The sequence below is a fragment of the Danaus plexippus genome, chromosome 28 (genome assembly GCF_018135715.1).
Source record: "Danaus plexippus chromosome 28, MEX_DaPlex, whole genome shotgun sequence".
Taxonomy (NCBI): Eukaryota; Metazoa; Arthropoda; class Insecta; order Lepidoptera; family Nymphalidae; genus Danaus; species Danaus plexippus.
In genome coordinates this window covers 3,348,976-3,375,567 of record NC_083556.1, presented here as the reverse complement: position 1 = coordinate 3,375,567, position 26,592 = coordinate 3,348,976, and the positions used below count along the sequence as shown (strand labels likewise).

Sequence of the window (26,592 nt, the reverse complement as noted above, 5' to 3'; positions counted from 1 at the left end):
ATAATTTACAAATACAAGGATTAATCCATACATACATACATACATACATATATATGTATGTATGTATAATGATGTATGTATGTATGGATTTTATGTTCTGTATTACACAAACAATAAAACAGCCTTCTGCTACATTTTTTCCACTACATCACAATCTACAGTACCATATAAGGAAGGAACGCCACAAGTTAGTCACAAACGGAGCTCATTAAGCCGCTGGGTGGGTGTTGTGTGCTATTGAAGCCGACGATATATCCTAGCCTGCTCCCACTCATCATGAGATCATCTCATCAGCCACGAAGGTTCGGATGTAGCGAAAGGTACAAATCGCATTACAATCATAAGAATAACTCTAAGTGTATGTTATCACTTATCAGTATTCTAATTCCGAGATTATCCATGAACATGCGACTTAGTATTATCTGTGATTAGATTTCAAGTACTTTGGACAATAATTGTCTTCTTGTGATAAACAAACACACACGATTTGTTACCACATGTTTTGACTGAATACTAGACGTAATGAGCTTCAACATATTACACTGAGTTGCGAGTAAAAACGCGTAAATATCCCAATACGCGCACTTTAGTGTGAGAGCCGAGTGTATTTTGTCAATTATATTTAAACAAAAACATTGACGAATTAACTTGAACAGAATTATGTGTCATTAGTGGTTTGACAAATTTGGTGATATAAAGAAATAGAAAGCGGGTCACAATGAGGTCATCCGATATAAGGATCACTGCAGACGGAAACAGAGAATTAATTAGAAAAAATGATTATTAATATTGTCAATATCCTGTGAGGTCTGCCTTAAATATTAGCGTTGATATAAATTAATGATTCCTACTTACCTACGACTTACGAGCAATTTAAATGCAAGCATACCAACACACTTCAACTTATAATCTATAGTTACAAATAAAATATACTGCGGAGACGGACGCATCCGTCACAACTGGATCTGTCTAGAAATACAATCACTACCACACAGACATAAACACGCACTATTTATAAAATTAATATCCGTACCCAAGTACGAGTTGGCATCGTCAAACTATAAACGTGGAGTTTCCAGTTTCCGATACATACACCGACAGTGGTGTTTATCCGTTCCGCATACGACACACTAAATACGATGCTTTAATATTGTAATTCGACTGATAAACTGTTAACGCTGCCTGTGTAGTATGTTTATGCATACAGATACGTTGAACCATTGTTTACTTTTAATCATCGTGTACGTCACGATTATTATGACGTGAATGACGCGACGGACGCTAGACATGGACACGCATCACGCGAAAACATTTAGACACGCCAATAATTTAATATTACACACAAAACTTCAAACGTGACACGCGATAGATTTACTAATTACTTTATATATAAATAAAAAACATTTCTTAAATAAACATAAAAATTATTGAGATTACTTGTAAATCATTAAATGACGAAATTTTTGTACAAAGGTTTTATTAACAAAAAAAATAATAATCATGTTTCGATGCGTAAACCCAGCACACAGCACACAGCACAGAACTAGTCATATCCTAACATTATACATTGTGTGTCTATAAAAGATAGTGTTAAGTCTCATTTGATTATTTTGTAACTGTCAAATTATTTCATAAAATCATTTTTTTATGAAGCATATCAAGGGAAATATTCTATGTTTTGTTAACATAAATACTATCATTATCATCCTTATCAGCCTATAGGAGCCCACTGCTGAGCAAAGGCCTCTTCGCACATGGAAAAGGTTAGAGCATTAATCACCACACTTGCTCAAGACGGGTTGGCGATAATATTATATATTATATATGATAGATAAATAATGAAAAATTATTACTCTCAACCGAATATCCTCACAGTCACTTGAATATCACTTCAATCAATACTTTAATACTTTTTACCGGCTGTAGACTGTTGACTACTATAATTTTAAAAAGCCAACTATGGCAGCTTTGAACAGAAATGTTGCCAAAACTCTATATTACTCACATACTCTTAATAACAGCTATAAAAATGAAATATGTTGCTTTGAACAATTTTCTTGGTACAAGTATACAGTTACAACTAATGAAATGAGTTCTTATTATTATGATCAGAAAAAAAACTATCATAACATATATATATATATATAAATGTAAATTCCTTTTAAAAAAAAAAACAGATAATATATTACAAAAAATTTCGTACTTATAAAATATCAGTAAAAAGTTTGTATATTGCCAAGAAATAATAAATTTAAAAAAAATTAGCTACATGTGTGTAAGAGAAAGTATTAGTTTGTTTGAAACTGCTAACAGTTACATAATTTATAGAAAATTAAAGTTTTTCTCTTATAAATAACATTGTCCATTCATATCAACTTTCTAAGCTGCTGTTCGCACACAGACAGCTTACATTAGAGAAAAAAACATTTTAATTTATGCTAATTGAGTTCCATGAGGTCTGTGATTCACTATTTCAAACAATTTGAATCATAAACTTGACCACATGTATTTCTACCCTTCTTACATCATCATTAAAAAAATTATTTAAGAGTTTCTCAACTGCAACTTTTGGCCTCCAATAAGTATCAGATTCGTATAAGAAAACTACTACTATTTGAATAGCTGTGTAAATAAAGTTAATCATGTTAAAACAATAATATAACCGCGATAACAAGTCTACGTAGTAACTAACAAGCTAGTTATTACAAAATACTGTGTTGTAACAATACTTCTGGCCTTACATAGCGAAATACGATTTGCACAACATCAAAATCAACACAATACAATCGCCTATCAGGTATTTGAGAATTCATTACCGATGCATTATCTCACGCAATACTTATGACATTTAATGACTGGAAACACTTAAAATGACTGACGAATTCGGGTTATTAACCGCAAGTTCAACAGCGGAACGTTAAGAAGCCCTAATCACCCTTCCAAGTATGATAAAACTGAAAAAATAGTACCAACTCCTGGAAAACTCACCAACAATTTAGCTTTTTGATTGCACTAAGATCCGACTGCTTCGATCTAGCGATCACCATCTCTTCCGTTAAACGTGCCATTGCACTTCACAACACTTGAACAATGAAAACTTTAAACACAAGGGTTAGATCGGAGAGAGGTCGTGGCCGCTCATCGTAGCTCCAACACCAACACAACCGCGCGCAACAAACGCGTGGAAAAAACTGAAAAGAAAACAATGGACGAACAAAACGATATTGTTATAAATGAACGTCAGATTGGTTTTGATATTCGTACAAACAAAATGTCCTTACATTACCAGGTATCGATGAAAAATCTTTAATAATTATATGGAATAAATTCATAAAATCATGTAATTTAAAAATATCATAAATTTTTTATTTAATTTTAAGTAAATCTTTTTTGAGAAAACTTATATTCTTTTTACACTCTCAACCTAGTATCCGATTTTGTAATTTTATATCTATTGACAATTGACATATGACATCCAAAATTTGACACAGTACAATAAATAAAAAATGATGTTTAATCATTAGGAAAATATTATTGTTAAAATAAATCAAAGAAAGGGTGTTTTATAAAATAATGGATTCCACTGAGGTATTAGAAGACAAGGATAGCGGTCCTGAGGTCCAGCTTAATTTACCCGGTTCTGTTATGAGCCGAATAGAAGAATTAATGGGAGGAACGGAACAATTCGATAGTGAAGAAGTGTGTATGATGACTAAAAACGTTCTTAGATTACTTCTTTACTCGCTTCCTACGTTATTATCTAAAAAAATAACGAATATTTCAGTTTGACGCTGTGGCCTACATCAACCGTGTATTCCCTACTGAACAGTCGCTCTCAGGAGTAGAGTCAGCAGCAGCTCGCTGCGAGTTTCGTCTAGCCAGTGTGCAGCATGACATTCGAAGGCTGGTCCGAGCCCAGCATGATCAGCGAATGGCCGGACATGAAGCATTGCTCGATGCTCAGAAATGTATTGCTGAACTGGCTTTACAGGTGAACCATGAATTGTATCTCTTATTTTATTTATTAAGCAAGATGTAACAATCTACATAATCACATTGCTGAATAACTAACGTGTAATTTTACTCCCCAAAAACTTGGAACTAACAGCGAGATAAAAATATTACAATGAAAAGATATAAAATTCTCTTATTCTCGACTTCGAAGGCAAATCATAAACTCAGTTAATATTTTTGTTTCAACCACACTTATTTTAAATACTGATACAATTGAATCCTACCTACTTATTAGACTATTTTACAATTTACTTATTTGGTCCACTTTTAGTAAGATTATTGAAAGTAAGTTATAGATAATATATTGATTTACTTTTAATCATCATAGCATACACTTTTAGTTAAAATATAACTATTAATGTCTGTGTCTTTGTTAATTTCGACTTATTAATAATAATTGGAGAGAAATTTATGAAGTGTCTTAATACTAGATATATATATATATATATTATATTAACTGACAGCAACATACATAGTCTGTGTTGTACTCCATAGTACATAACAATGATAACACTATCCTGTGGAAATTAAACAAAACGTATCAATATATTACAGCCCGTCTTATTCCCATGTCTGAGCTACATCACCGTGACGTTTCATCTAAGTGCATTAAATATATTTCGTGTGAAAGAGCAACAAACATGATTTCGTCCAATATTTTTTATATTATATTAGTAAGGTGACGTTTAGAATATGTCAAAAGTTAGGAATTTGTTGTTTGCTTACAATAAAAATGGGTAGGTGTGAAAACTCTTTATATTATAAGGTTATATATGAAGGCCTTATATATTCAGTTATTATAAAGGATTTGTTCCGAGTTAATAATATTAGTATTGTTGTCTGTATGCGTGGATACCAACTAACCGGTAGTTTGATAGTACAAGCTATCGTTTTAACCAACTTTATTCTTACAACTGGTAGAAATAAACTTAATTATTACGTTTGTATATTCTGAGAGACTTCTCCACAAGTTAATCACGTATAGTACACCTTGACAGGTCGCAGATATAAACAAAAAAGCTGAACGCAGTGAAAGCATGGTCCGCGAAATAACATCGGAGATCAAACAACTAGACTGCGCCAAGTGGAACCTTACCGGAGCTATCACAGCCTTGAACCATCTCCATATGCTAGCTGGTGGAGCCGCATCTCTCAGGACCTTGGCTGATAATAGACGTTACAAGGAACTAGTGTTGCCATTGCAAGCTATAATGGAGGTTAGGGTTGCTTGCATTAATATTATTGCAATAAAATTTTAACAATAGTTTTACTAAACTAAAATACCTTTTTAAGTCTCCTCCAATATAACAGTTAAGTTTAAGGAGTCATATAACGAATCTTTGGCTAAATAGGGAAAGTAATCAGGACACAATATTCTGGAAGTCGCAGGATCAAATCCCTTATGACAAAATATTTCATTAAAAACATTATTTTAGTAATATGTAAATTCTTTGCGGCAGGTGCTAGATCAGCTTCAATGCTACCGGGATATTAAAGAGCTGAACGCCTTGAGGGAGGAGGTGCTCGGCATCAGGTCGATGCTGGCTCAGCAGATACTAGCCGACTTCAAAGAAGCCCTCACTGGTATGATTTTTTTCATAACGCCGGTAATCTAAGATAAATAACGTAAAAGAAGTCTTGATGGGGTTTCTGGAAACTAATTAGTACTATGGTCGTTGAAAAACAATTGGCAACACTCGCTCACACAACTAGAAAAGAAAAAAATAACTTTGACCTTTACATGTACATCTGAAAAGTCCGCTTGCAAACAAATGAAACTAATATTTTTCACTTTACTACGCGTGTTTTACTATATTAAAAACTACACACGTATTACGTATGTCTCGTCGGCTGTGGTGACGGTTATTACAAAGTAACTGAAACGTCGGGAGTCTGTAGTATTTTCAAAATAATGAGATACGCGTAGTAAAATCTGAAAAATATTAGTTTTATTTAAACGAATACTCGCGAGAGTCTTAGATCTCTCCACTTGCAATGTCATAGGTCTTAGTTGTTGGTGTTCCCAGGTGGTGGTAAGAGTGGCGTGTCTCCCCGGATGCTGGCGGAGGCGTGTAGTGTGGTGGACGTGCTGGAACCTTCCGTCAGGAAAGAACTGCTCAAATGGTTTATAGATATGCAGCTACAGGTACGGAGCCCTATGTTCCTGTTGGTGTATTTTCTTTGATTTTCTTTTTTTATGCTAACTTAAATGCAGCCTGTCGAAGATTCTGAGGTCTCAGGAATTTTGTCAACCATTAAAGCATAGTTTTTAAGATATAAGTTTCAGATACGGTGAGTAACGTGATACCTATGTGTCCAGGAGTACGAGCACCTGTTCTCTCCTGAGCAGGAACACGCGTGGGTGTCGCACGTGGAGCGCCGCTACACCTGGCTGAAGAAACACCTGCTGCGGTTCGAGGAGACCCTCGCGCTCACCTTCCCCCCGGCCTGGAGGATGAGCGAACGCCTGGCGCATCGGTTCTGTAAGGTTGGACACCAAACATAGGCCATGGAATATGGGGAATAGTTATTTTTCTTTGGGAAGTAAGGTCTCAAATAACTTACCCTTGTACCATATATTGTAATTGATGAGTTGGGAGTTATCTATAAGAACATTAATATTTTTATAAGTTTTTAACATACTGGGGAATACTATCATAAATTTTAATATCAAGAATATTCCAGTAGCTATCCACTTGTTATGACGCCTGCATACTTTTTGTCATTAATATGGCTAAGTAAAAATCTGTTATATTTTCTTGGGTACGGAAACCCTGGAAATGTGTTATCTAATCTTATCAGCACCGCGGAACCTCGTATTAATACAATGTCATATGCATCCATCAGCTCACACACAAGGCTCTGAGTGATCTGCTACAGGCTCGGCGGAACGAGCTGGATGTCAAACTGCTATTGTACGCCATACAGAAGACTTACAACTTTGAAGTGTTGCTGCACAAGAGATTTATAGGTAATGATTTCTGTTCATAGAGCCTGCAATCTAAAGTATTCAGTTAAAACGACACAGGAAACTCTATTTCACTCTTAATTCCTTGGAATCAGAAGTATTTAAAATCCACAGATAATTTACTTAAAGTTTGACTTGGAAAATATGTATTGCGTTTAGTCTGTGATGCTGGAACAGCAAAACATGACATGACAGTCAGGAGACCAATCACTGATTGATTCAGAGGGTTTGAAGTACAAAAATCCACACACATATATATATATATATGTGTGTGTGTGTGTGTGTGTGGACATATATATCTATAGTCATTATAAGTTACAAGTTATTTGAGTTTTATTTCTCACGTCTCAGGTACCGATGTCGGTGCTGATGCAGCGGACCTGTCCCCCGAGCATCAGCTGGTGTTTGATGATGAAGAGACGGTGAGTTCATATTATTCATTTTGTTCCTGTAGTTCAGATGTTTGAAATGAAAGTTAATGAGGGTAGAAGACCATTTTTTTGGTAGTTTCCTGTTGGATTGATATGAAAAGTAGCAAGACTGAATGACAGCACTATATATATATTATAAAGTTACCCCAACTACAACTAATACACAACACATTTTGTACATTTCGATGAAAACCTAATATCAATTTAATTTGTCTGATCGCCGCATATACAGGGTGCTGTCCTCCGTCAAGGCTCCCCGTGGGTCGGTCTGATAGGATCGTGTTTCGAGTGCCACCTGTCGCTGTACATCACCAGCCTGGACGCCAACCTCCGAGGGCTTATGGACAGGTTCATACAGGTCAATGTTTAGTTGAGCCACCTCTGACACCGGACAGTGTAACATGTTAACATATGCATTAGGAGAGCAGAGTCGAGTGAAGCGACCTCAGGGTTTCTGTACCGAATCGTCTTTTTTGGACGTGGGTTCCGTTTTCCAGGACTAAAATTGAATTTTTTTCTTTGATAAAAACGACACAAGATAACGGGGCGCCGAGATCATCTCCGTGGGTGAACAACCTGAGTCGCCAGTATAGCGTTCCGCTCTCTTCACTCGGTAAATAAAAACGATGATAACGCATAAATATAATAATAAGAGAAAGGCTTTTTATTTCTCCCCAGGACGCCAAGAGTCCAGATAGCGTCACGAGCGCGGTGGGCAGCGGCGCCGGAGCGGTGATGTCCTCGTGCGCTGACCTGTTCCTCTTCTACAAGAAGTGTCTCGCCCAGTGCGCCACGCTCTCCACCGGGGAGCCCATGCTAGGTAACAGACAACACCAACTGCCACGTAAAGAGCTTAAGTGACGTCATCAAGTCGGTCCTCTCCCCTAGAGCTGTCCATGGTGTTCTCGTCATATCTCCGCGAGTACGCCGGCAGCGTGTTGTCGGCCGCGCTGCCCAGGGCCGCCCCCGCCCTGCCCGCCCTCGTCACCGGCCTCCACACCCTGCTCAGAGACGACGCTGTCAGGTAACATGAATATTTTATATTTCGTCGTTTGGGCCGGACAACTTGTCCATGACTTAAAGACCTAAGAAGTTGTAGCTGGGGAGATAGATCTGTGTGTGTGACGAGCGAGTGGGACAAAGAGAAAAATAAAAATATGTTAGTAAACAAGTCCTATTTAAAGCCAGAGGCGGCTCTTTACGTGACCCTCGGAGACGATAATACACCTGTGACACTTACACGGTGCAAAGGTTATCCTGGTGTATATCAAAAAAACTCGCGGTGTCCACTAACCACAGAGAAGAGTCACGCCTTGAGATAATGTATCTCTTGAAGCGCAGCACTAAGAGCGGATACTATATAGGTATTTGGTTGAGCGCTGACACCGACAGAGGGGGGTGGTGTGTTGTGTTAACACAATGAACGTATGAAGATATGAGGTGGATCAACTTGTTCATGTTACGCTCGTCCGATGCAATTAAATTTCAGTAATAGTAAAAGACTTACAAATACGACGTTTGTTTTACGAGACGCCAAGTCTAGGAACTGTGTTAAATATCTTAAACGATATTTCCTTTATGTTTGTTTGAAGGTACACGAAGCAGGAGATCACTAAAATAACGAGCGTCATCACCACCTCCGAGTACTGCCTGGAGACGACTGTACACCTGGAACAGAAATTAAAGGAGAAGATCTCACCTTCGCTGGTCGAGAGGATAGACCTGGCGCCCGAGCAGGACCTGTTCCACAAGATGATCAGCAACTGCATCCAGCTGTTGGTCCAAGACCTGGAAATGGCCTGCGAGCCGGCCCTCCAGGCGATGACTAAAATATCCTGGCTGCATTTCGACAACGTAGGCGACCAGAGCTCCTACGTCACACAGATCATCATGCACCTCAAGAACACGGTCCCCAACCTGCGGGACAACCTCGCGTCTTCGAGGAAGTACTTCACGCAGTTCTGCATCAGGTTCGCGAACTCCTTCATACCGAAGTTTATCCAGAACATATACAAGTGCAAGCCGATCTCGACCGTGGGCTCCGAGCAGTTACTCCTGGACACGCACATGTTGAAGACGGCGCTGTTGGAACTGCCGTCCATAGGGTCGGAGGTGAAGCGGCAGGCGCCCACCACCTACACCAAGGTCGTCATAAAGCTGATGACGAAAGCGGAAATGATTCTGAAGCTGGTGATGGCGCCGCTGGACGGTAACTTAGAGGGATTCGTCTCCCAGTTCGTCCAACTGCTGCCGGAGAGTACCTTGGTGGAGTTCCACAAGGTCCTGGACATGAAGGGAGCCAAACTGACCAAGACACAGCAGAGCTCTCTGGACGCTCTGTTCAAAGAGACCGCTAAGACTGTACAAAATAAATAAACACACTACGGATGTTTTAGATTGGTACACTTGGAAGAAATCGCATGGAAGCTGACCATTCTTCCACAGAAGAACTGTAGCTGATCAGATTTCCAGTGTTGTTAATACAGTAGTATAATAAGTTGTAACCGACATTCCGCGTGAAACATGAATAGAATTGAACATGAATTTTAAATTATGTGATTTTTATTAAATGAATACATATTTATAAATAACATTGTGTTTTTCGTATCCCTTTTTGTATTAAAGGACAAAAATAAAGTTTTTATACAACTTAATTATAAAAAAATATATAAATATATATATATATATGGCGCGAAAAATTCAAATCGAATTCATTGGTACCGGTGGCAAATAATTTAAGAAATGAAAACAGATAAAATGTCTAAATATAGCTTCATTACCGGAACTGTTTCCATTCATTAACGTTCCACATAGATTTGGATGTAAAACAATCAATATGTATAAGTATAGCGAGTACCTTTCAGTACGAACACCCTGTACCGTGGAAACATTACAAAGCGGCTGTGTTTGTACCTGCGCCAGGCTATCTCACGGCTCACAACAGAATACTGTGAAAAAAAACGTGCTATTTCTCTTTGTTATTGTTTATAATTATGTCAGTAGTGAGATTTACGCAATTTACTTTAATCGACCTGAATACAACGGTTATAATTCCATCGACTTTCGTTTTAGATTTGATTTTAGTTTTAGGTTTATAGACAATTTAACGCAGACGTCATTATTTACATTATTAGCTTTAGTTAAAAACATTAAGTAGACATTTTTTTCATTCATCTAATTCCAAAACTAATTGCCTTCGGCTCCAAAGTCAATAGAGACTACTATTGAGAAAAAATAAAATTCCCTCCATAAATCGAATGTGTACGTATACAGACATAATGAAAACTGACGTTAAGTGACAAATTGATTCATTAATTTATATCCTGCCCGCTGATTCAATGACTTGCGGGTAACCTATCTTAGATTCTTAAAGACGATTTACACCACTAATAAGATCACGTTATATCGGCTAGCCACCAGAGGACGTCAAAAAGTATATGCAGACGAGACCTCTTAGATGTCCCTTGTAGAATGTAAAAAAGGGTTGACTTTATTCTATAGATTACTCGGGTAGTTAAAGTAATTCTTAATGTTTTTATAAGAAAGATGGTATGATCCACGAAACGCATCGCAATATAAAAGCTATTTTCTTTTTAATTTTAAAATTTTATAACGCAGCATCTACTATGATTCAACCTATGTACAAATATGTATATAAAATATATACAAATACACACAGGCATGCTTATACAAGTATACAAGTTAGGAAATATGTAGTTTAACTTTAACTTTTGTACGAGATTACAAATATGCTGTTAAAATTTTTTATTGCATATTTCTTTATTAAAAGATACCGACGTGTTTTATTAAATAACATGATAAAGTAAATTATTCATGGACCACATCAAAGTAACATATAAGTTACATGTAAAAATTTAAAACAAATATTTAAGAAACTCTTACAACAGAAAGTTAAAAATATATAAATAATTAACGTTCTTTACTGCATTTCTGAAGCAAAACTCACAGCGATATTTTTAAATAAACAAAACGTGAACTTGCAACATGTTTACCTTAAACTTTTCACGGCCTTCCTGTTTAAAAACATTCTGTCAAAACTAAAAAGGTAAACTGTAAACATATGCGATAGACGTCAGTGTCAAAGAAAGCGCCCGTCGGGTGCACGCATGATTCTGTTGTTAAAAAATGAAATTGCCGCTTCGTAAGTGCTATCATGCGGCAAAAGTGGGTTTATTTCTGTTAATAGTGGTCACAATTTTGGCTCTATATGAACAATGGAGAGGAGGAAAACGCTCAGCCCGCGCTGAAACCTATGACTCGGAAGACAAATATGAGAAAGAGATTTTGGAAGACGAAGCGCGTATTATTCCTGGCCTAGGTGAAGGCGGCGTCGCAGCATATTTGACTGGTGAAGCGAAACGCCTTGGGGAGGAATCCGAGAAGAAACTCGCTATAAATGTTTATTTGAGTGACCGTATCGCCTACAATAGAACTTTAAAAGGTATGTCAACGTTAACTTACTGCACCGGTACCGTTTCCTGTTTAAATTATTTCGCTCCAATATAGTTTCGAAAAATTCGTAAGTTAATATGATTAAGTTATATTTTTATTGAATTAAAAATATTATAACTTTGTAACTTTTAATATTATAAATTTGCCTCCATAATAAATATAATGTTATTGTAAATAAAATATAACAAGTGTAATTTACTCTTACAAAAATGTAATTATTTTTTATCTTCATAATTTACTGCCCATGAAAGTGGAGAAATAGAATTATGATCATTACACTGTAAATAACAAATGTTACCAGTTGAGTGTAGAGCTGGCTTTAATTATTCTGCTCAAATATTGTGGCTTTATAATGAAGATTACTGCCTTTTTTAATATTAATGATAAAAAAAATTACAACAAAACAATTAAATCTCTTATTATTTTGTCTACCGCTTTGTGTATTAAAAGATATTTCTTAATACCTTACAATATAACTTTGTTAATTATTTAACACTATTATAAATAAACTTTTTTGATGTTATTTAAGTATAATATTGAAATATTGTAAATCTTAGTAAGTTTAAAAGTTAAAAACTTACAACCAAAAGGTGCAACTAAAACGAACCCATATTGTTTTATATATTCTACTATCAGGCAATTAGTAAAAAGTATCAAATACCATTAAATTAAAAAAGAGATCTTTGAGATTTTCATCTTTAAAGTATTAGCAACAAAGTGCAAATTCCTTTGTCACAGACTATCGTAATCCGGCATGCCAAAGAGTCATTTATGATGCTGAGCTGCCGTCAGCTTCGGTGATATTAATATTCCACAACGAACCCTACTCTGTGGTCATCCGCACTATATGGAGCGTCGTGAACAGCGTGAGACGGACTAATCCTTGGTTTGCGAAGGCTAACGATATTGACCGAGAGTCCAGCCGGACTATGACAATGGGTAGGAAATCAATTACAATTACCCTTATATATATACATTCCTTATATGTAGTTCACAGACCCGGTAATTGACGTCCTACCTTAACAGTATAATTATATATTTATCTGTTAGTTTGTCTACATTTTTATCGTTTCACTGCTGCTGTAAAAATTTAAGTTACAAAAATTTGATGCCAAGATATTTATGATATTGAAAAGCTGTCTCCAAATGCCATAATAAACTTAAATGTATAGTGTATGTATGTTTGTGAATCACCAGGCTACCCAGGTCAAGACCCTTCCTCTCCATTCGTTTATCTCAAGGAGATCATTCTGGTGGATGACAAATCCACCCTTCCCGAGCTGAAGGGCAAACTGAGTCACTATGTGAGGACTCGTCTACCACCTGACCTGATACGGATATTGAGACTGCCGCAGCGGTGAGTGACAATCATTTGAACAGCAAATTGTTATATTATAAATTATAATGCTATCATTAATTTTAGTGAAAATCCAACATTCGGCTTGTAGAGATTTTTTTTTTGTCATTTTCTATAACAGTGTAATGTAAAAAAAAAAATGTATTGGCATCTTTTTCCGATTGCTTGAAGTTTCTGCTAGAAAAAATGTTTCCTTTTTTTTCCAAATTAGTATTTTTTTTTTATCGAATCTCTGTAAATGTAGGGTATGGAAAAATTTCAATACGCCAGTGGAAAACGCCATTAGTACGTAAGAGTATATTATTAGATGAACACAGGGTGGGTCTTACGAGGGCACGCTTAGCCGGAAGTGAGGTGGCCGGTGGTGACGTCATGGTATTCCTTGACTCACACACGGAACCAGTGACGGACTGGCTGAGGCCCATCCTGCAGAGGATAAAAAACGACACGACCGTGGTCGTGACCCCCATCATCGATGTCATAGAGCAGGATACCTTTGAATATAAGACGGGGAATCGCAATGACTTCGAGGTGAATCATGTTCTGGTGACACGTCTCCACTAGAAGGGGTAGATGTAGGACGAACTGAAGTGTAGTCGTGTTATATCTATGTAGTATCTAGCATCTAGATGTCATCTAGTTTAGCCTATGTCATTCTTATTTTTGTGTCTTTGAGTGTCTGCTGTAGATGTTTATTTTTTTCCGTTGGTCTCCACCTCAAATCGTTTTTGTTTTCTTCTATCTTTTAGTATCTTTTTCCTAAAGTCGTCTCTGTCTACAAGTGATAATATTTACATAGCGTGGGTCTGACCCGGGCGCGGCTAGCTGGGGCTAGATATGCCACGGGCGATATCCTAGTGTTCCTAGACTCGCACTGCGAGGTGCAAGAGGATTGGCTGAGGCCTCTCTTACAAAGGATCCGGGACTTCCCCCACGCGGTGGTCGTCCCCATCATTGACGTCATCGAGTCCTCCAACTTCTACTACAGCGTCCAAGACCCCGTGATATTCCAGGTGCAGAGCGGATCAGTTTTACCACTACTAAAATTCCTTAACAGCTGTGGCTCTAGAACTTGACCCTGAGGAACCCCTCCCTCAAATAGCACTTTCCATTTATTTTGTTTGCGATCCTATAAACTTTATTTCTTACAGGCACTGAAACATAATTACTTGTGTACATTACTATCGTCACGCTAATCTACGTTAACTTTACATGTGTGTTTGTTTGCGCGTGCGTGTGTGTGTGTAGCCTTTCTGTTGTTGCATTTTGTTTTTTATTTCATGCACATTCTTTATTCGACTGAGAAACATACTTTAACTTAACACACAACATTATTGTCGATAAATCTTTTACGTCACTATACACTTTTATTTAGAAGTTAGCTAACCGCACTTAAGCTGCCCTTTGGCCATGCGCCGTTTCACCTCTACTGAAAGAAATATTACGATTATAAATTTATCTATAATTCATATGTAAAGAAAAACATAAATAACGGGAAATAATGTTAGATCGTAATCGTAAAACTACTTGAGTTTCTATTAATTGGGATAAATACTTTAATGTTTGGTTACCACTCATAATTACCACGTGTTTCCTGTATTCACCCTCCAACACCCCTGCCTCATTCAGTCAGGGTCTTATCCTGGCTCGTATATCCGGTGCCCGTATCGCCCGCGGGGATGTGTTGATCTTCCTCGACTCCCACTGCGAGGTGAACGTCGACTGGCTCAGACCCTTGCTGCAGAGGATCTCACACAAACGTGACGCGGTCCTGACACCGCTCATCGACGTCATCGACCAGTCCACCTTCGAACTGGAGGCGGCCCAGCAGTTTCAGGTTTGGAGGGAGAACTGCTGTTAGCAATCAACTAACATGCCTGATGAATAAAAACATGGAACTGTCGGAAATGTGGAATATGTTACGAAATAACCCATAACAAACGGAAAGTGTACGGTTTAGCTTATATTATAATACCAATTAACATCAATTGTGCCTCGACTATGTTTTTTTTTAGTTAGTGCACTTTGCATGCATCAAGTACGCTAGAAAATTAAGAAGTCGTTGGCGGTAGGTGAGAAATAACAAGACCATTTTCATCTCTTCAAATGAGGGTAGAATGTAAATATCAGTTTGAAAAATATATATTTTTTTATGCAAAAATTGTATTGAATACTCACTGTAATTTGTAAACGACGGGCAGACGAGTGTGGCCCGTGATCACGGTTGTTGAAAAGTAACCGAAACGTCGGGAGTATGTAGTTTTTTACAAAAATAAATCACGCGTAGTTTATCCGAAATATATTAGTTTCATTTAAATTAATAAAACTCGCGAAAGTCTTAGATCTCATTTTCACTTGTTTGTTTGTGAGGAGATATATCTCTTGTAGCTGAACAAGTTGTTACTAACATTATTTCGATATCATTGCCAGTACCAAAATGTCGAGTCTCGGTGTCGGAGAATGAAATCCCTTCAAGATAAATATAATATTGTGAAGAATCACACATATAGAAAATATATAGATATAGAAAATGTACAATGATTTAACTATTTAGATGTACGCAATGACACTTAATGCCACATTATGAGAGGGAAAATATAACAGACAGACACACCATCATCAACATATATACTACACTGCCATAAAAGACAATGCGTCTCATCTTTCGCTGCCTGCTTTTTTGGTCTGTGGTCACATTCTTTTGCACCTTCCGCATGCTTTGGTTGAGTTAAAATCATTCTTGGCATCAACACGTAACGATTGGATTTATCTCAATAACATTAAGTAAGTTTCAATCCTTGATTCACCATGAGCTGTCACGGCTGATTAATCCTAATACACGTGTAAACTTCAGGTAGGTGGTTTTACCTTCATGGGACACTTCACATGGATCGAGGTTCCAGAGAGGGAGAAAAAGAGACGCGGATCAGACATAGCGCCGACGTGGTGAGCCATGTCTTACATTCATATAATACACGATCTGCGTGCATCTTTAACGGTCATAGAGCGTTTGGGATATAAGCAATGATTTTACCCAGGATTTACACTCGCGTACGAGTCGCGAGACGAGGCAGGAGCCGAAGCGCAAGGCACAGTTTACATAGTCGCTCGAGAATGTCTGTTACAAACGATTCCAGTCTCAATACACTCGTACTAAGAACGGTAGTTTACACTCTAGCGACCATTTAAACTGTCACCTCGTGATTCCGCTCGTGCCTCGTCGCGCGACTCGTACGGGAGTGTAAATCCTGGGACGGATTTTAAGTTCATTTTATACTAAAATCTTCAAAAAACTATACCATCAAATAAGTAATTTGTTTTTTGTCTCTATCATTCTTTGTTTATAGGAGAATATGATTGTAGGAAGGATCAAGCCTTCGCAAACACCGTGTCGTTAAGAAATTTGTATCATAACTTAATTTAAATACATATCTATTTATATATATACATTTCCAGGTCGCCAACTATGGCGGGAGGTCTGTTCGCCATCAACCGACAGTACTACTGGGAGCTGGGAGCGTATGATGAGCAGATGGCTGGGTGGGGGGGCGAGAACCTGGAGATGTCGTTCCGGATATGGCAGTGTAAGTCGCTGACGTCACGCGTATGACCAAACTTCAGTGACGAAATATCACACAAAGTTTCTGTCTGCGAATGTGGATTTCGTTTGGATTTAGGAAACCTGTTTTGAATACGTCCATGCGTTATTAGATTTTAACCACCAGACGCAGTCCGTCTGTATTCTGGAGTCCGCAGTATTTCTCTATCTCTCTCACGATCAACGTCTCATCGTTCCTTCCTAATCATGCCTTGTCTAAAATATTAAAAGTTCAATTCAGGTCAAAAGCTACATATATACATACGTATTCCGTCCCCTCTCGATATAAAGTTTAAATCCATAAAAAGTAAGACATGATACATTAACTAGTGAAGCGACCGGCACGCGATGTCTGTCGTCGCCGGTTCGAGTCCTGTCTGCGGCGAAATTATTCATTTTATTTATAATAACATGATTTAGACTGAAGTATGTGTTGCTGTTAAAAAAATATGGTATATTTGTCTCAAATATATATTTTTTGGCTTACAGGTGGTGGCACGCTGGAGACGGTGCCGTGTTCTCGCGTGGGTCACGTGTTCCGAGCCTTCCATCCATATGGGCTACCAGCTCACACAGACACACACGGTACACACAGACTCACGTTATACACCGCCTCCACAGCTCACAACACACTGGGTACAGGTCACTACACCAGACAAATTTAACCGGGTAAAGTAGACGCGTACATCCGAGTATACGACACACATACGTCTAAATATATAAGACACACGGATCCGTGTCTGCCAGACTCGTGTATCCGAAAACATGAGAACACAAGCATGCAAATATCCGAGATATCCGAGATATATGTATTCAACTAAACGAGATAAATCGTCAGAGTTCTAGGACACGCATCTAGGTAACTTGACCCTTACCGGAGTACATTAAACAATGTAGGCAGATGTCCGAGTATACTGGAGACACGCATCCAGGTAAACTAGACCCTTACCGGAGTACATTAACCAATGGAGCAGTGGCGTGCACAGAGATTTGGGGGTAGGGTAAGCAGAATGTGTTTGAAAAAAAAATACAAATTTTCATCCTTTTCTCTTCTAAAGCATTGATAATAATGAGGTCTGTAGCAAGAACTCATTTAAATGAAACTAATGTTTTCGGACTACGCGTAATTTATAATCATCATGCAGGCGAGATGTCCGCAGCGATCACGGCTGCTGAGTGAGCGGAATGTCGGGAGTATGGAACGCGACAATATTAGTTTCATTTAAACATTGATAATATTCGCCCAAAATGTATACATTAATGTAACGAAGCTCTCAATCACCTCTGAGCCACGACAATACCTTAAAACGATTACGATCTGTTCATCGCCGCTTTATAAAAGTTATTCAAATCGGAATATCCAGCGGAGATCCCAACATTATTATTATTATTATTCAAAAACAACAGACAAATAACTTATTTGTGTGTCCACATCCTGCTAGCTGATTAAACTATCATAATACTTTTTATTAAAACGAGTAACTTTACCTTTCTTTTCGTTCACTCTCAACTAGTCACACACCTCCCCTTTGTAATTATCTTAATTTTATTATCAAACGACAATATTGAGAATCTAATCGTAATTAATTTCGATAAACACACATCACCAGCACAGAGCTCACAGCTATAATTCTCCATAATTCGTTAATAAATTAATTCACTACTTACTAATTAGCTACTTAAAAACTTATTCACTTGCGCTTGGAAAGACAAATGACAATATTCAATAATAACAAAATGGCGAAAAAAAAATATATGAACAGTTTACCGACCAATCAGAGAGTCCTGTTTCATTTGAAAGTAAACGGACTTTCTACGAAATTTTAAACGAAAAAAGTATGCAGCGCTTCTCGAATACAACCCACACATAGATTTTCGCACACACACATGCAAACATTTCTGCATACAACACGAGATTTGTAGATCGTCCTTGAGAAGTTTTGTATGGAAAATAATTACCCAGTAGTTGTGCCTACCGCCGCTCTGGCTGCATAGCGGCGCTAGCAGTTAGCAGCGGCCGATCGAAAATGTTAGTTTTTACGTCGATAGATGGCACTTTTAACAAATCGGGAATCAAATGTCATTTTAAACGTCTGAAAACATTTGTATTTCGTAATGTGTGATTCAAAGTATGTAAGTAAGAATTAAATAATACAGGTCTAGTTGTTGTATGGGTAGAGTATGGAGTGCTTATTTGCATCTGTGGAGTGCACGACACTGCCATGTAGGCAGGTGTCCGATTATACTGGAGACATGCATCCAAGTAAACTAGACCCTTACCGGAGTATATTAGACCATGTAGGCAGGTATCGGAGTACACTGGAGACATGCATCCAAGTAAACTAGACCCTTACCAAAGTATATCCGACCCTGTAGGCAGGTGTCTGAGTACACTGGACGTGTGTATCTGAGCTCATGTAATATCCTGTCTGTCCAGGCATCAACACGGCTCGCATGGCCGAGGTGTGGATGGACGAGTACGCTGAGCTGTTCTACCTGAACCGACCCGACCTCAGGGTGAGGACAACCTTTATTCATAATATGTGAAGGCTCTTTGTTACTTAATTACATAGATAGGTATTATAAAAGATAAACTTGCAGGAAAAAAAAGGTAAAATTATAGGACAATACAGTGAAGTTATAGTCTGTGTTGTGTTTGTCCATCAATATTCATTGTGCTGTAGATAAAGATTTACTTCCAACGATACAGAGAGCTTAATGCTGTTCCGGGATTAGCAAAAAAAATCTATTTAGCAAAGTATTACAATATCTCATATCCAACTATATAACATTTAGTCACAGCGAGCCGACGTGACGACACTTGTTGAATAATTGGCTTTGTGATTTCTTTGTGATAAATAGAACGATCGTATGACACTTATAACAAAACAATTTTATTATTATTTTTTTGTATTAATTCAAAAGTTCTTTCAAAATTAGAAATTAATTTTGAGACCACTACCGAAGACGCGCCGATAACGCCCGAACAAACCCGAGCGCGTGTGACGTCATAGTGTTGGTTCGCACTCATTGCGGCCGATAGAGAAATAAAAAATAGCTATAACATTATGACGTCACAGCTGTGGCGTCCCACCCCGGCGCGTTTATAGTCACTTGACTCTCATCAATGTTTAATTGTTTATAATTCAATGATTTTTCTTTTAAGTTTCTCGCTTTAAATATCAATACTATTAATAATAAAATCCGTAACATTTTCTTCAATTTCAATGAATGTTCATCAGAAAAGTCCCAAGATCGGTGACGTCACGCACCGTAAGATCCTCCGGGAAAAGCTGAAGTGTAAGAGCTTCCAGTGGTACCTGGACAACATCTACAAGGAGAAGTTCGTGCCTGTCAGGGATGTCTTCGGATACGGGAGGTAGCGTACACACACACACACACACACACACACACACACGCACGCACGCACGCACGCACGCACACACACACAACACACTCCAAATATTACTGTATTAATTTCTGCTAATAACGCCATAGAAATAACAGAAAATTAAAATAGAGAGTCATCACACTACGGTCTATCGTCTACAGTAATGAATAATCAATGTATAGTCTAACCTTAACACATATAAGTCGGCTACAAAACATACTGATAATGATGTCTTTGCTTTATGTTTAAATTGAGCCTATGCACTCATATAATAGTGAAATATATATATATATATATGTATATATACTTCACTCCTAAACGGCTGGTTCCATTTGGATGAATATTTTTGTAAGAATTTGCGTGGTGCTCCAAATGGTTTAGATTCACAAATCAGACGGTAGACGGCTCTGTTATTTAAAATGAGAAGACTACAACGAAGGTCACTACGTGTGTCCGCTAAACACACTTGATACATCCCCCTGAGCTCAATTCTGATGTTCATGCGGACGGAGTCGCCGGCAAAAGCTATTATACAAATATATCGGCAACGAGTAACAAGCGGGCACACTTACGATTAATATGAGTGACGTCACGAAACACTCGGAAAGCAATACAAGTGGAGAGGCAAATCATATAATATATATATATTAGATATTTCTTATATTTTAATTCTATATAGTTATTATTACGGGAACACCGACGTATATGCACGGGAAACATTCCTCTATACATATTAAGATCAATGCCCGTCTCCCTGGTGACGTCATCACTCATGACGACTGGGTTCGTTGTAATCAGGAGACGGGTGGTACGAAACAAACAAGAAGAAAACTTTACCGTTAATAAAAAACTATTCAATATACTTTTTGTCAATGATAAGTTAAATAACTATCAGTCACTTGACAGTTGTAAGTCAGACGTCAGTTGTTCAAATAGATCGCATACCCTCAACATCGTATACGCAGATGTTACAGGCAGAGTAACGTTGTATTTCTTTTAATATGAGTCGTAATACTCGGAATCCGATACTTGTCATGACGGCACAAGGACTGTGGGGCCTAACAGCGATTAATATAGACGACAAAAAATAGGTATTCAGAACAGATCACCCCTCTGAGAACAGGGAATCCAAAACATGCAGTGCCGCGTTATAAGTCGGTTGAAATTTCCTTATAAATAACAATACTATGATAAATAAATCCTGAATGGCTCCTTCATAATGTTGTGAGTGTGTTTGATAACGGTCTCACGCTGATGAAGTGCTTGTCGAATGTTTGTACAGTAAACAACTTGTAGACAATATTACCATCTACAAGGACACCACTTTGCTTTATAATGGTAAATTTATTTAAGGCTAAAGATACTTCGAACTGAAATATATATGTATAGACACTGACTGGAAATATATCATCTGCGAATATTTAAATCAGTTCATTTCTGAAGATATAGATAAAGACAGAAATAGAGTTCAAGGAAATTTTAAAAGTCTTGCCAAAAAATCACTTCCGGTTTTAACGGTATATAACACAGTTTGCCAACACTGACGATTTGATATTACTAGTCTAGAAGCGTTAGCCTTTGATATGTATAAGGTCTGGTGTAGTTCCTTGAGAAAAATTATTACAATAGTAGTTGTTGACTACACGGATAACCTGTCTTTAACAATTAAGTATGAATTTAGACGCAGTAAGCGCCGGATCAGAGTCTTCATTGAGTCATTGCTTTAAAGATTCCATTTTGTCGTGAAGGTTCATGAATCCGTCCTCGGCGATGTGTCTCGACACTCTTCAGAGGGAAGGTGAAGCGACAGCGTTGGGTCTGTATCCGTGTCACAGTCGCCTGGAGCCCACGCAGCATCTAGCGCTGTCCCTCGCCGGGGAACTCCGGGACGAAGAGAAGTGCGCCGAAGTTCAGTACGAGAGGCGAGTCCACCGGATATGTATTCCAGAAAATGGATTATACGTGTCATAGTTTGTCAATCCAGTCCCGAACTGACCCGTGATATTAAGTTGTTAACGAATTATATTTTCTTCAACCCTCAACCATCAGGTTTAAGTTGCATGAACCGAATGTATACTTTCCCTAATGTTACGAACAAGTGTGTAACTTAGTGCCATGTATCTTCCCGTAGAAGTCCAGTGGGTTCCAACGAGAACGTCAGCAGGAGAGTGTTGATGGTCACCTGTCACGGAAAACATCGAGGCCAGGTCGGTTGTAGCAGATTACACTGTATGTAGCATCCAGCAGAGCGCTGGGCGAGCCCGCAGGACTAGCATATGTGTTTGGTATACAGCTCTCACGGATGGACACATCGATATAGAGGCTGAAGTCTAGTCTCCCAAATGAGACTTCTGAATGCTTGACTAAAACGTCCTTACTATACAGCACTGGCGATATCTGCCGACACAACAGATCCAGCATACGGAGAGCGGCCTCTGCCTGCACAGTACAGGCATCTCGGGGTCTGACGCTCTGGTGATGCGATGCAGAGCTGGCGGTGCGCAGGTGTGGGTCATCGATTACAGCGAGATCAATGATTTTAGAATGAACGGTTAGTTATTAAAGTTTTAGTTTTAGTTAAACTTCACTGTGCTTATAAACCTTACACATTATCGTCTGTTGGCCATCGTTTATGTTCTGTCAGCCGGTGATTCAATGGTTTAAGTTGGATGGTTTAAATTTTACATGAAACTAAACTAGGCACAACCTAAGACTTTGGCGATCCTAATGAAAGTGTTCCTTTATAGATAACGAGGTGCCGAGTGAGCAAGAAATGAAACTAAAAAAGCTGCGAGGCCAGCGGTAAGTGGGAACAGCTTTGACTGTGTTAAGGATATCACATAAGCTGACAGTTTACAATCTCATGCGAGAGTTATTTCAGCCGTATCTCGCGATCTCTCCTGTCGTACGAGGACGCGACCACCAGGCGACACCACAGGAAGAAGAAGCACAAGAAGAAGAACAAGTTCATCCTCAAGCTGGTGAGGAACGAGACGGAGCACCTGGAGGTGGACGTGTACTGCAAACACGCGCGGCTCTACCCCAACAACAGCTTCGTGCGGGACCTGGTCACCATCCTCAACGACAAAGACATCAAGGTCACTCACACACGCTTACACCATTACCGGGATGTGTGCTGAAAACTGGTGTCGGGGCTCGGATAGACACCTGTTAACGCGCGCTCTCAGAAACGGCTGTATCGATTTTAATGCAGTTTTTAATTTATTACAATGGTAAACTCTGCTAAGAATTTGATGATTATTGGTTTTGGTTGGTTTGTGATTATAAATACAGCTGTGAGCGAAGTAATGTAAGTTATTTATGGCTGTGATACCACGAGCGACGACGCGACAGTCCTCAGAGTTAATGCCTTGTATATAAGACAGACCCTCTGAGGACTTTTAATTTATTGATAGATAAAAGTAAGTAATTCCTGATGAATAATCATAGTTGACTGTAATCATTGTGACAGGTCATCAACAACGGACGTGTCTTCGAACGGAACAAGGTGTCTGATGTCGTGAACCGGGAGCACTCCGCCGTGACACTCACCACCGACACCGTCAACCCCTACACCGCCGACACCCCGTCGGACTACCCTCAGGTTACTATATACTAGAAGCATTATATACTAAGTTGTTTGATGTTCAACAAGATTATATAACAAATACCTTCTATGATGTCTGGCGCACATCACAAGGTGTGTGATGGTTAAAGTCACAGTAGTTCAGTTGTTAGTGTGCCGGAAACAACATCCTGACGGTAGGGGCTTCGATTCTTCTCTTTTCATTTCTTGCGTAAATTCAATTCATAGCTATCTTTGTAAGCATGAGGTGTCTTTATCAAAGCTAGTTTTTTCGGACAACTTGTTATTATCACGTGTTGTCGGAGGAATTTTGGAGTTTTCTGTTGTCTCAAGGAAATATTATGATTTTAAGACGAAACCTCTGAAGAAACGGAAGCGGAAGAAGCACCGACCGGTGGCCGCGAGCCCGGAGCTCGGAGACGCCGCCAGCAACAAGGAGGAGGAGCAGGCTGGAGACCAGGACGACCTGAACAGGCCCGGCTCCAAGAAGATCATCATAGAAGACTTCGTGGAGATCAAACCCATGGGGGCCCTGGCCAAGGTAAGACTGGCCAAGTCACGCGGAATTACCAGCAGAAAGGTTGTGCACAGAAGAATTTGCTCAAAATGTGGTGGAGTATACACATGCGTGTGCCTAATTCTTTGTTAATTTGACAATAATCAAAACGGGGTCTGATATTTTGAACTAATTATTATTAACTAATTACCTATTCTATTCTGTGACGTCACACCACGTCGACCCGACATCCGGCGGAGTGTTGTGAACGCGCGCATGTTATGTTTTCAGCACCTGAAGAAACGGAAACGGGCGAAAAAAACCCGGAGCACGACCGGCGCGCCGCGGTGAGGCTCTTACTGATGTGTACGGTGTATATGTGTGTATATATATATGACAGATAATGTGTGTCCCAGGGTGGGCGACTGGGAGGACTCCATGAGGATGGAGAGTTCAGCTGACGACTCGCCCATGGTGGAGGCAGACGGCCGACCCGGTCAGTATATGTATACAATGACGATACGCGCTCACTGACACCTGTCGTGGCATAACACTAGTTACAGAGAAATTATATATATGGCTACAGACACAGGGCGACGCGCCCCCAGCAGCTCGCGGGCACCTCGGCGCTCGGACCTGCTGCCTCAGAACAGAGCGCTCAACGCACAGGCACAGGAACCGGTGAAGCTCATCATGAAGAGCAACGTCACCCTCAAGCTGGGAGACGAGTTCTTCACCTGGACCAAGAGGGGCCGCACCGCGGACGATGTGGCGTGAGTATACACAAACACACACACACACACACACACACACAGGCGACATACCTCGTCACCCTCAGAATATCTTTGTGTATTCCTTAACCTGTCTTCTGCAATTAAAATTTAAAGATATACTATTTGACCATGAACCCGCACATTTCTATGTATACAATAAATAATATTTGCCCAGCGACATCCTCGGCGAGCTCATTATACCGGACACGGCGAAAATCAGTCTGGAGAACGAGACGAAGGAGAAGGAAACGGAAGGAGTTAAGGGGAACAAGGAGGAGTCGGGGAGGAGGAGAGACTCCAGCTCCTCGGAGAGTGGACAGGCAGACTGAACCCTGACTCGCCTTGCAACACGATCGTGATCTCTCTACACCCACCCCACAGGCCAGGGTGCTGTCCCGGAGGTGTTACAAATCGTGAGGGTAGTCGGGAACTCTTGGTAGTATAAGTATAGCGTTACGTATCGTGGCCGTCCAGTGTACATATCTCTTAGCAGTACATAAAGTGACAACGAAGCTGTCTCGCGGTGCTCACTCACGGTAATAGAATAAAAATAATTGCTCCGACAGTATGATAAGGCGCCTGGTTCTCTAAGTTGTGTTTATGTTTTTAAAAAATAAATGCTACGACCGAATGTTACGTTTTATTTAAGTCACCTTCCTTGTGTCTGACCTCCAACGAATCTGATGACGTTTCTTTAATAGTGAGTGCGGAGAAGAGAATCACCCTAAACTCGGGGCAGACCTTCACTGAGCAGTTGAGGCGGTTAGCGCCCGACGAAACCACAGACAAGTAGTATGATTAAATCGTCGCCTATATATTGAAGTTGTGAAGTAAATGCCGTATACGGCGCAAAAATGGACCAGGGCAATCCTCATGTGTGGGACGATCTCATTATCCGATAAAAAAACCAACTGCTCGGTTCTTCAAAGGTCCATGTCAAACGATAAATGAGTAACGAACCATATCGGTGAGATAGCGCTCTTGATCCTAAGATCTGGTGCTGGTGTGAGCTGGTCACCGTACCTTGGTAAACCTAGAGTGGAAGTTCAGAACTTCGCATTAGACCTACTGCACTATAGACGCTTCTACCTTCTATCTCACACGCTATACACGCTTAAATACTCCGCGTCGTAGAAAGAGTGCACTGGATTCAGTTATTTACGGCAACATGCGAGAAATATTAAAATAAATACTTACAGGACTGTGAGTCTCTAATCGGCACTCTTTGCTGTTCTAGCTAGTTTTGTTTATCTTCTAGTCTAGCATAGACTGGAGGCTAAGATCTAACCCGATTGGCGCGAGCGGTCAAATTTTAGAGAAAACCTCTATGCTGGCAGAGATTGAGCAAGATGTGATCCCACCAGTATAAGATACGGCTACGCTGACTGTCTAAGTAAGGGAGGCTGGAGTGTAGCGGGGTCTTCCAGCGAGTCTCAAACTCAAAAGTTAAAAATCATGCTCCAGAAGTAACTGTTAAGAGAAGTTAGCATAAAGGCGGCGACGGA

The 26,592-nt window shown here is 39.3% G+C and overlaps 3 protein-coding genes across 8 annotated transcripts in view; 2 read left to right on the top strand and 1 right to left on the bottom strand.

Annotated features, from left to right (window-relative positions):
- Positions 1–3,205, bottom strand: part of LOC116776190 (cilia- and flagella-associated protein 410) — a 28,260-nt gene extending 25,055 nt beyond the window's left edge. For 2 of the 4 annotated variants that reach the window (XM_032669312.2, XM_032669313.2), the window contains exon 1: positions 2,989–3,203. In XM_032669312.2, coding sequence (XP_032525203.2) covers positions 2,989–3,068 — 80 coding nt within the window. In that variant the 5' untranslated portion in view covers positions 3,069–3,203. Of the gene's footprint in view, positions 1–2,988 lie in introns of all 4 variants that reach the window. The other 2 variants (XM_032669311.2, XM_032669310.2) reach the window with 2 other exon arrangements.
- A 278-nt stretch (positions 3,206–3,483) lies between these two features.
- LOC116776238 (vacuolar protein sorting-associated protein 53 homolog) lies at positions 3,484–10,004 on the top strand. The gene is made up of 12 exons (XM_032669380.2): positions 3,484–3,699; positions 3,785–3,991; positions 5,013–5,231; positions 5,475–5,598; positions 6,042–6,160; positions 6,335–6,502; positions 6,862–6,985; positions 7,334–7,404; positions 7,646–7,771; positions 8,092–8,233; positions 8,302–8,437; positions 9,006–10,004. Exons 1-12 carry the CDS (start codon positions 3,574–3,576, stop codon positions 9,787–9,789), a joined length of 2,346 nt encoding a protein of 781 aa, XP_032525271.2. The 5' UTR covers positions 3,484–3,573; the 3' UTR covers positions 9,790–10,004.
- Positions 10,005–11,515: 1,511 nt separating this feature from the next.
- Positions 11,516–25,718, top strand: LOC116776172 (polypeptide N-acetylgalactosaminyltransferase 1-like). 3 transcript variants are annotated; one of them, XM_061525330.1, is made up of 20 exons: positions 11,516–11,875; positions 12,625–12,825; positions 13,084–13,243; positions 14,873–15,080; positions 16,098–16,189; positions 16,700–16,827; positions 17,331–17,426; positions 19,279–19,358; positions 20,084–20,220; positions 21,981–22,154; positions 22,364–22,439; positions 22,618–22,783; positions 22,980–23,034; positions 23,114–23,330; positions 23,705–23,836; positions 24,171–24,359; positions 24,606–24,661; positions 24,731–24,810; positions 24,901–25,087; positions 25,263–25,718. In XM_061525330.1, exons 1-20 carry the CDS (start codon positions 11,560–11,562, stop codon positions 25,414–25,416), a joined length of 2,904 nt encoding a protein of 967 aa, XP_061381314.1. In that variant the 5' UTR covers positions 11,516–11,559; the 3' UTR covers positions 25,417–25,718. The 3 variants fall into 3 exon arrangements, with proteins under 3 accessions (XP_061381314.1, XP_061381312.1, XP_061381313.1); XM_061525328.1 differs by lacking the exon at positions 14,873–15,080 and adding an exon at positions 14,043–14,256; XM_061525329.1 differs by lacking the exon at positions 14,873–15,080 and adding an exon at positions 13,561–13,774.
- Positions 25,719–26,592: the final 874 nt, after the last annotated feature.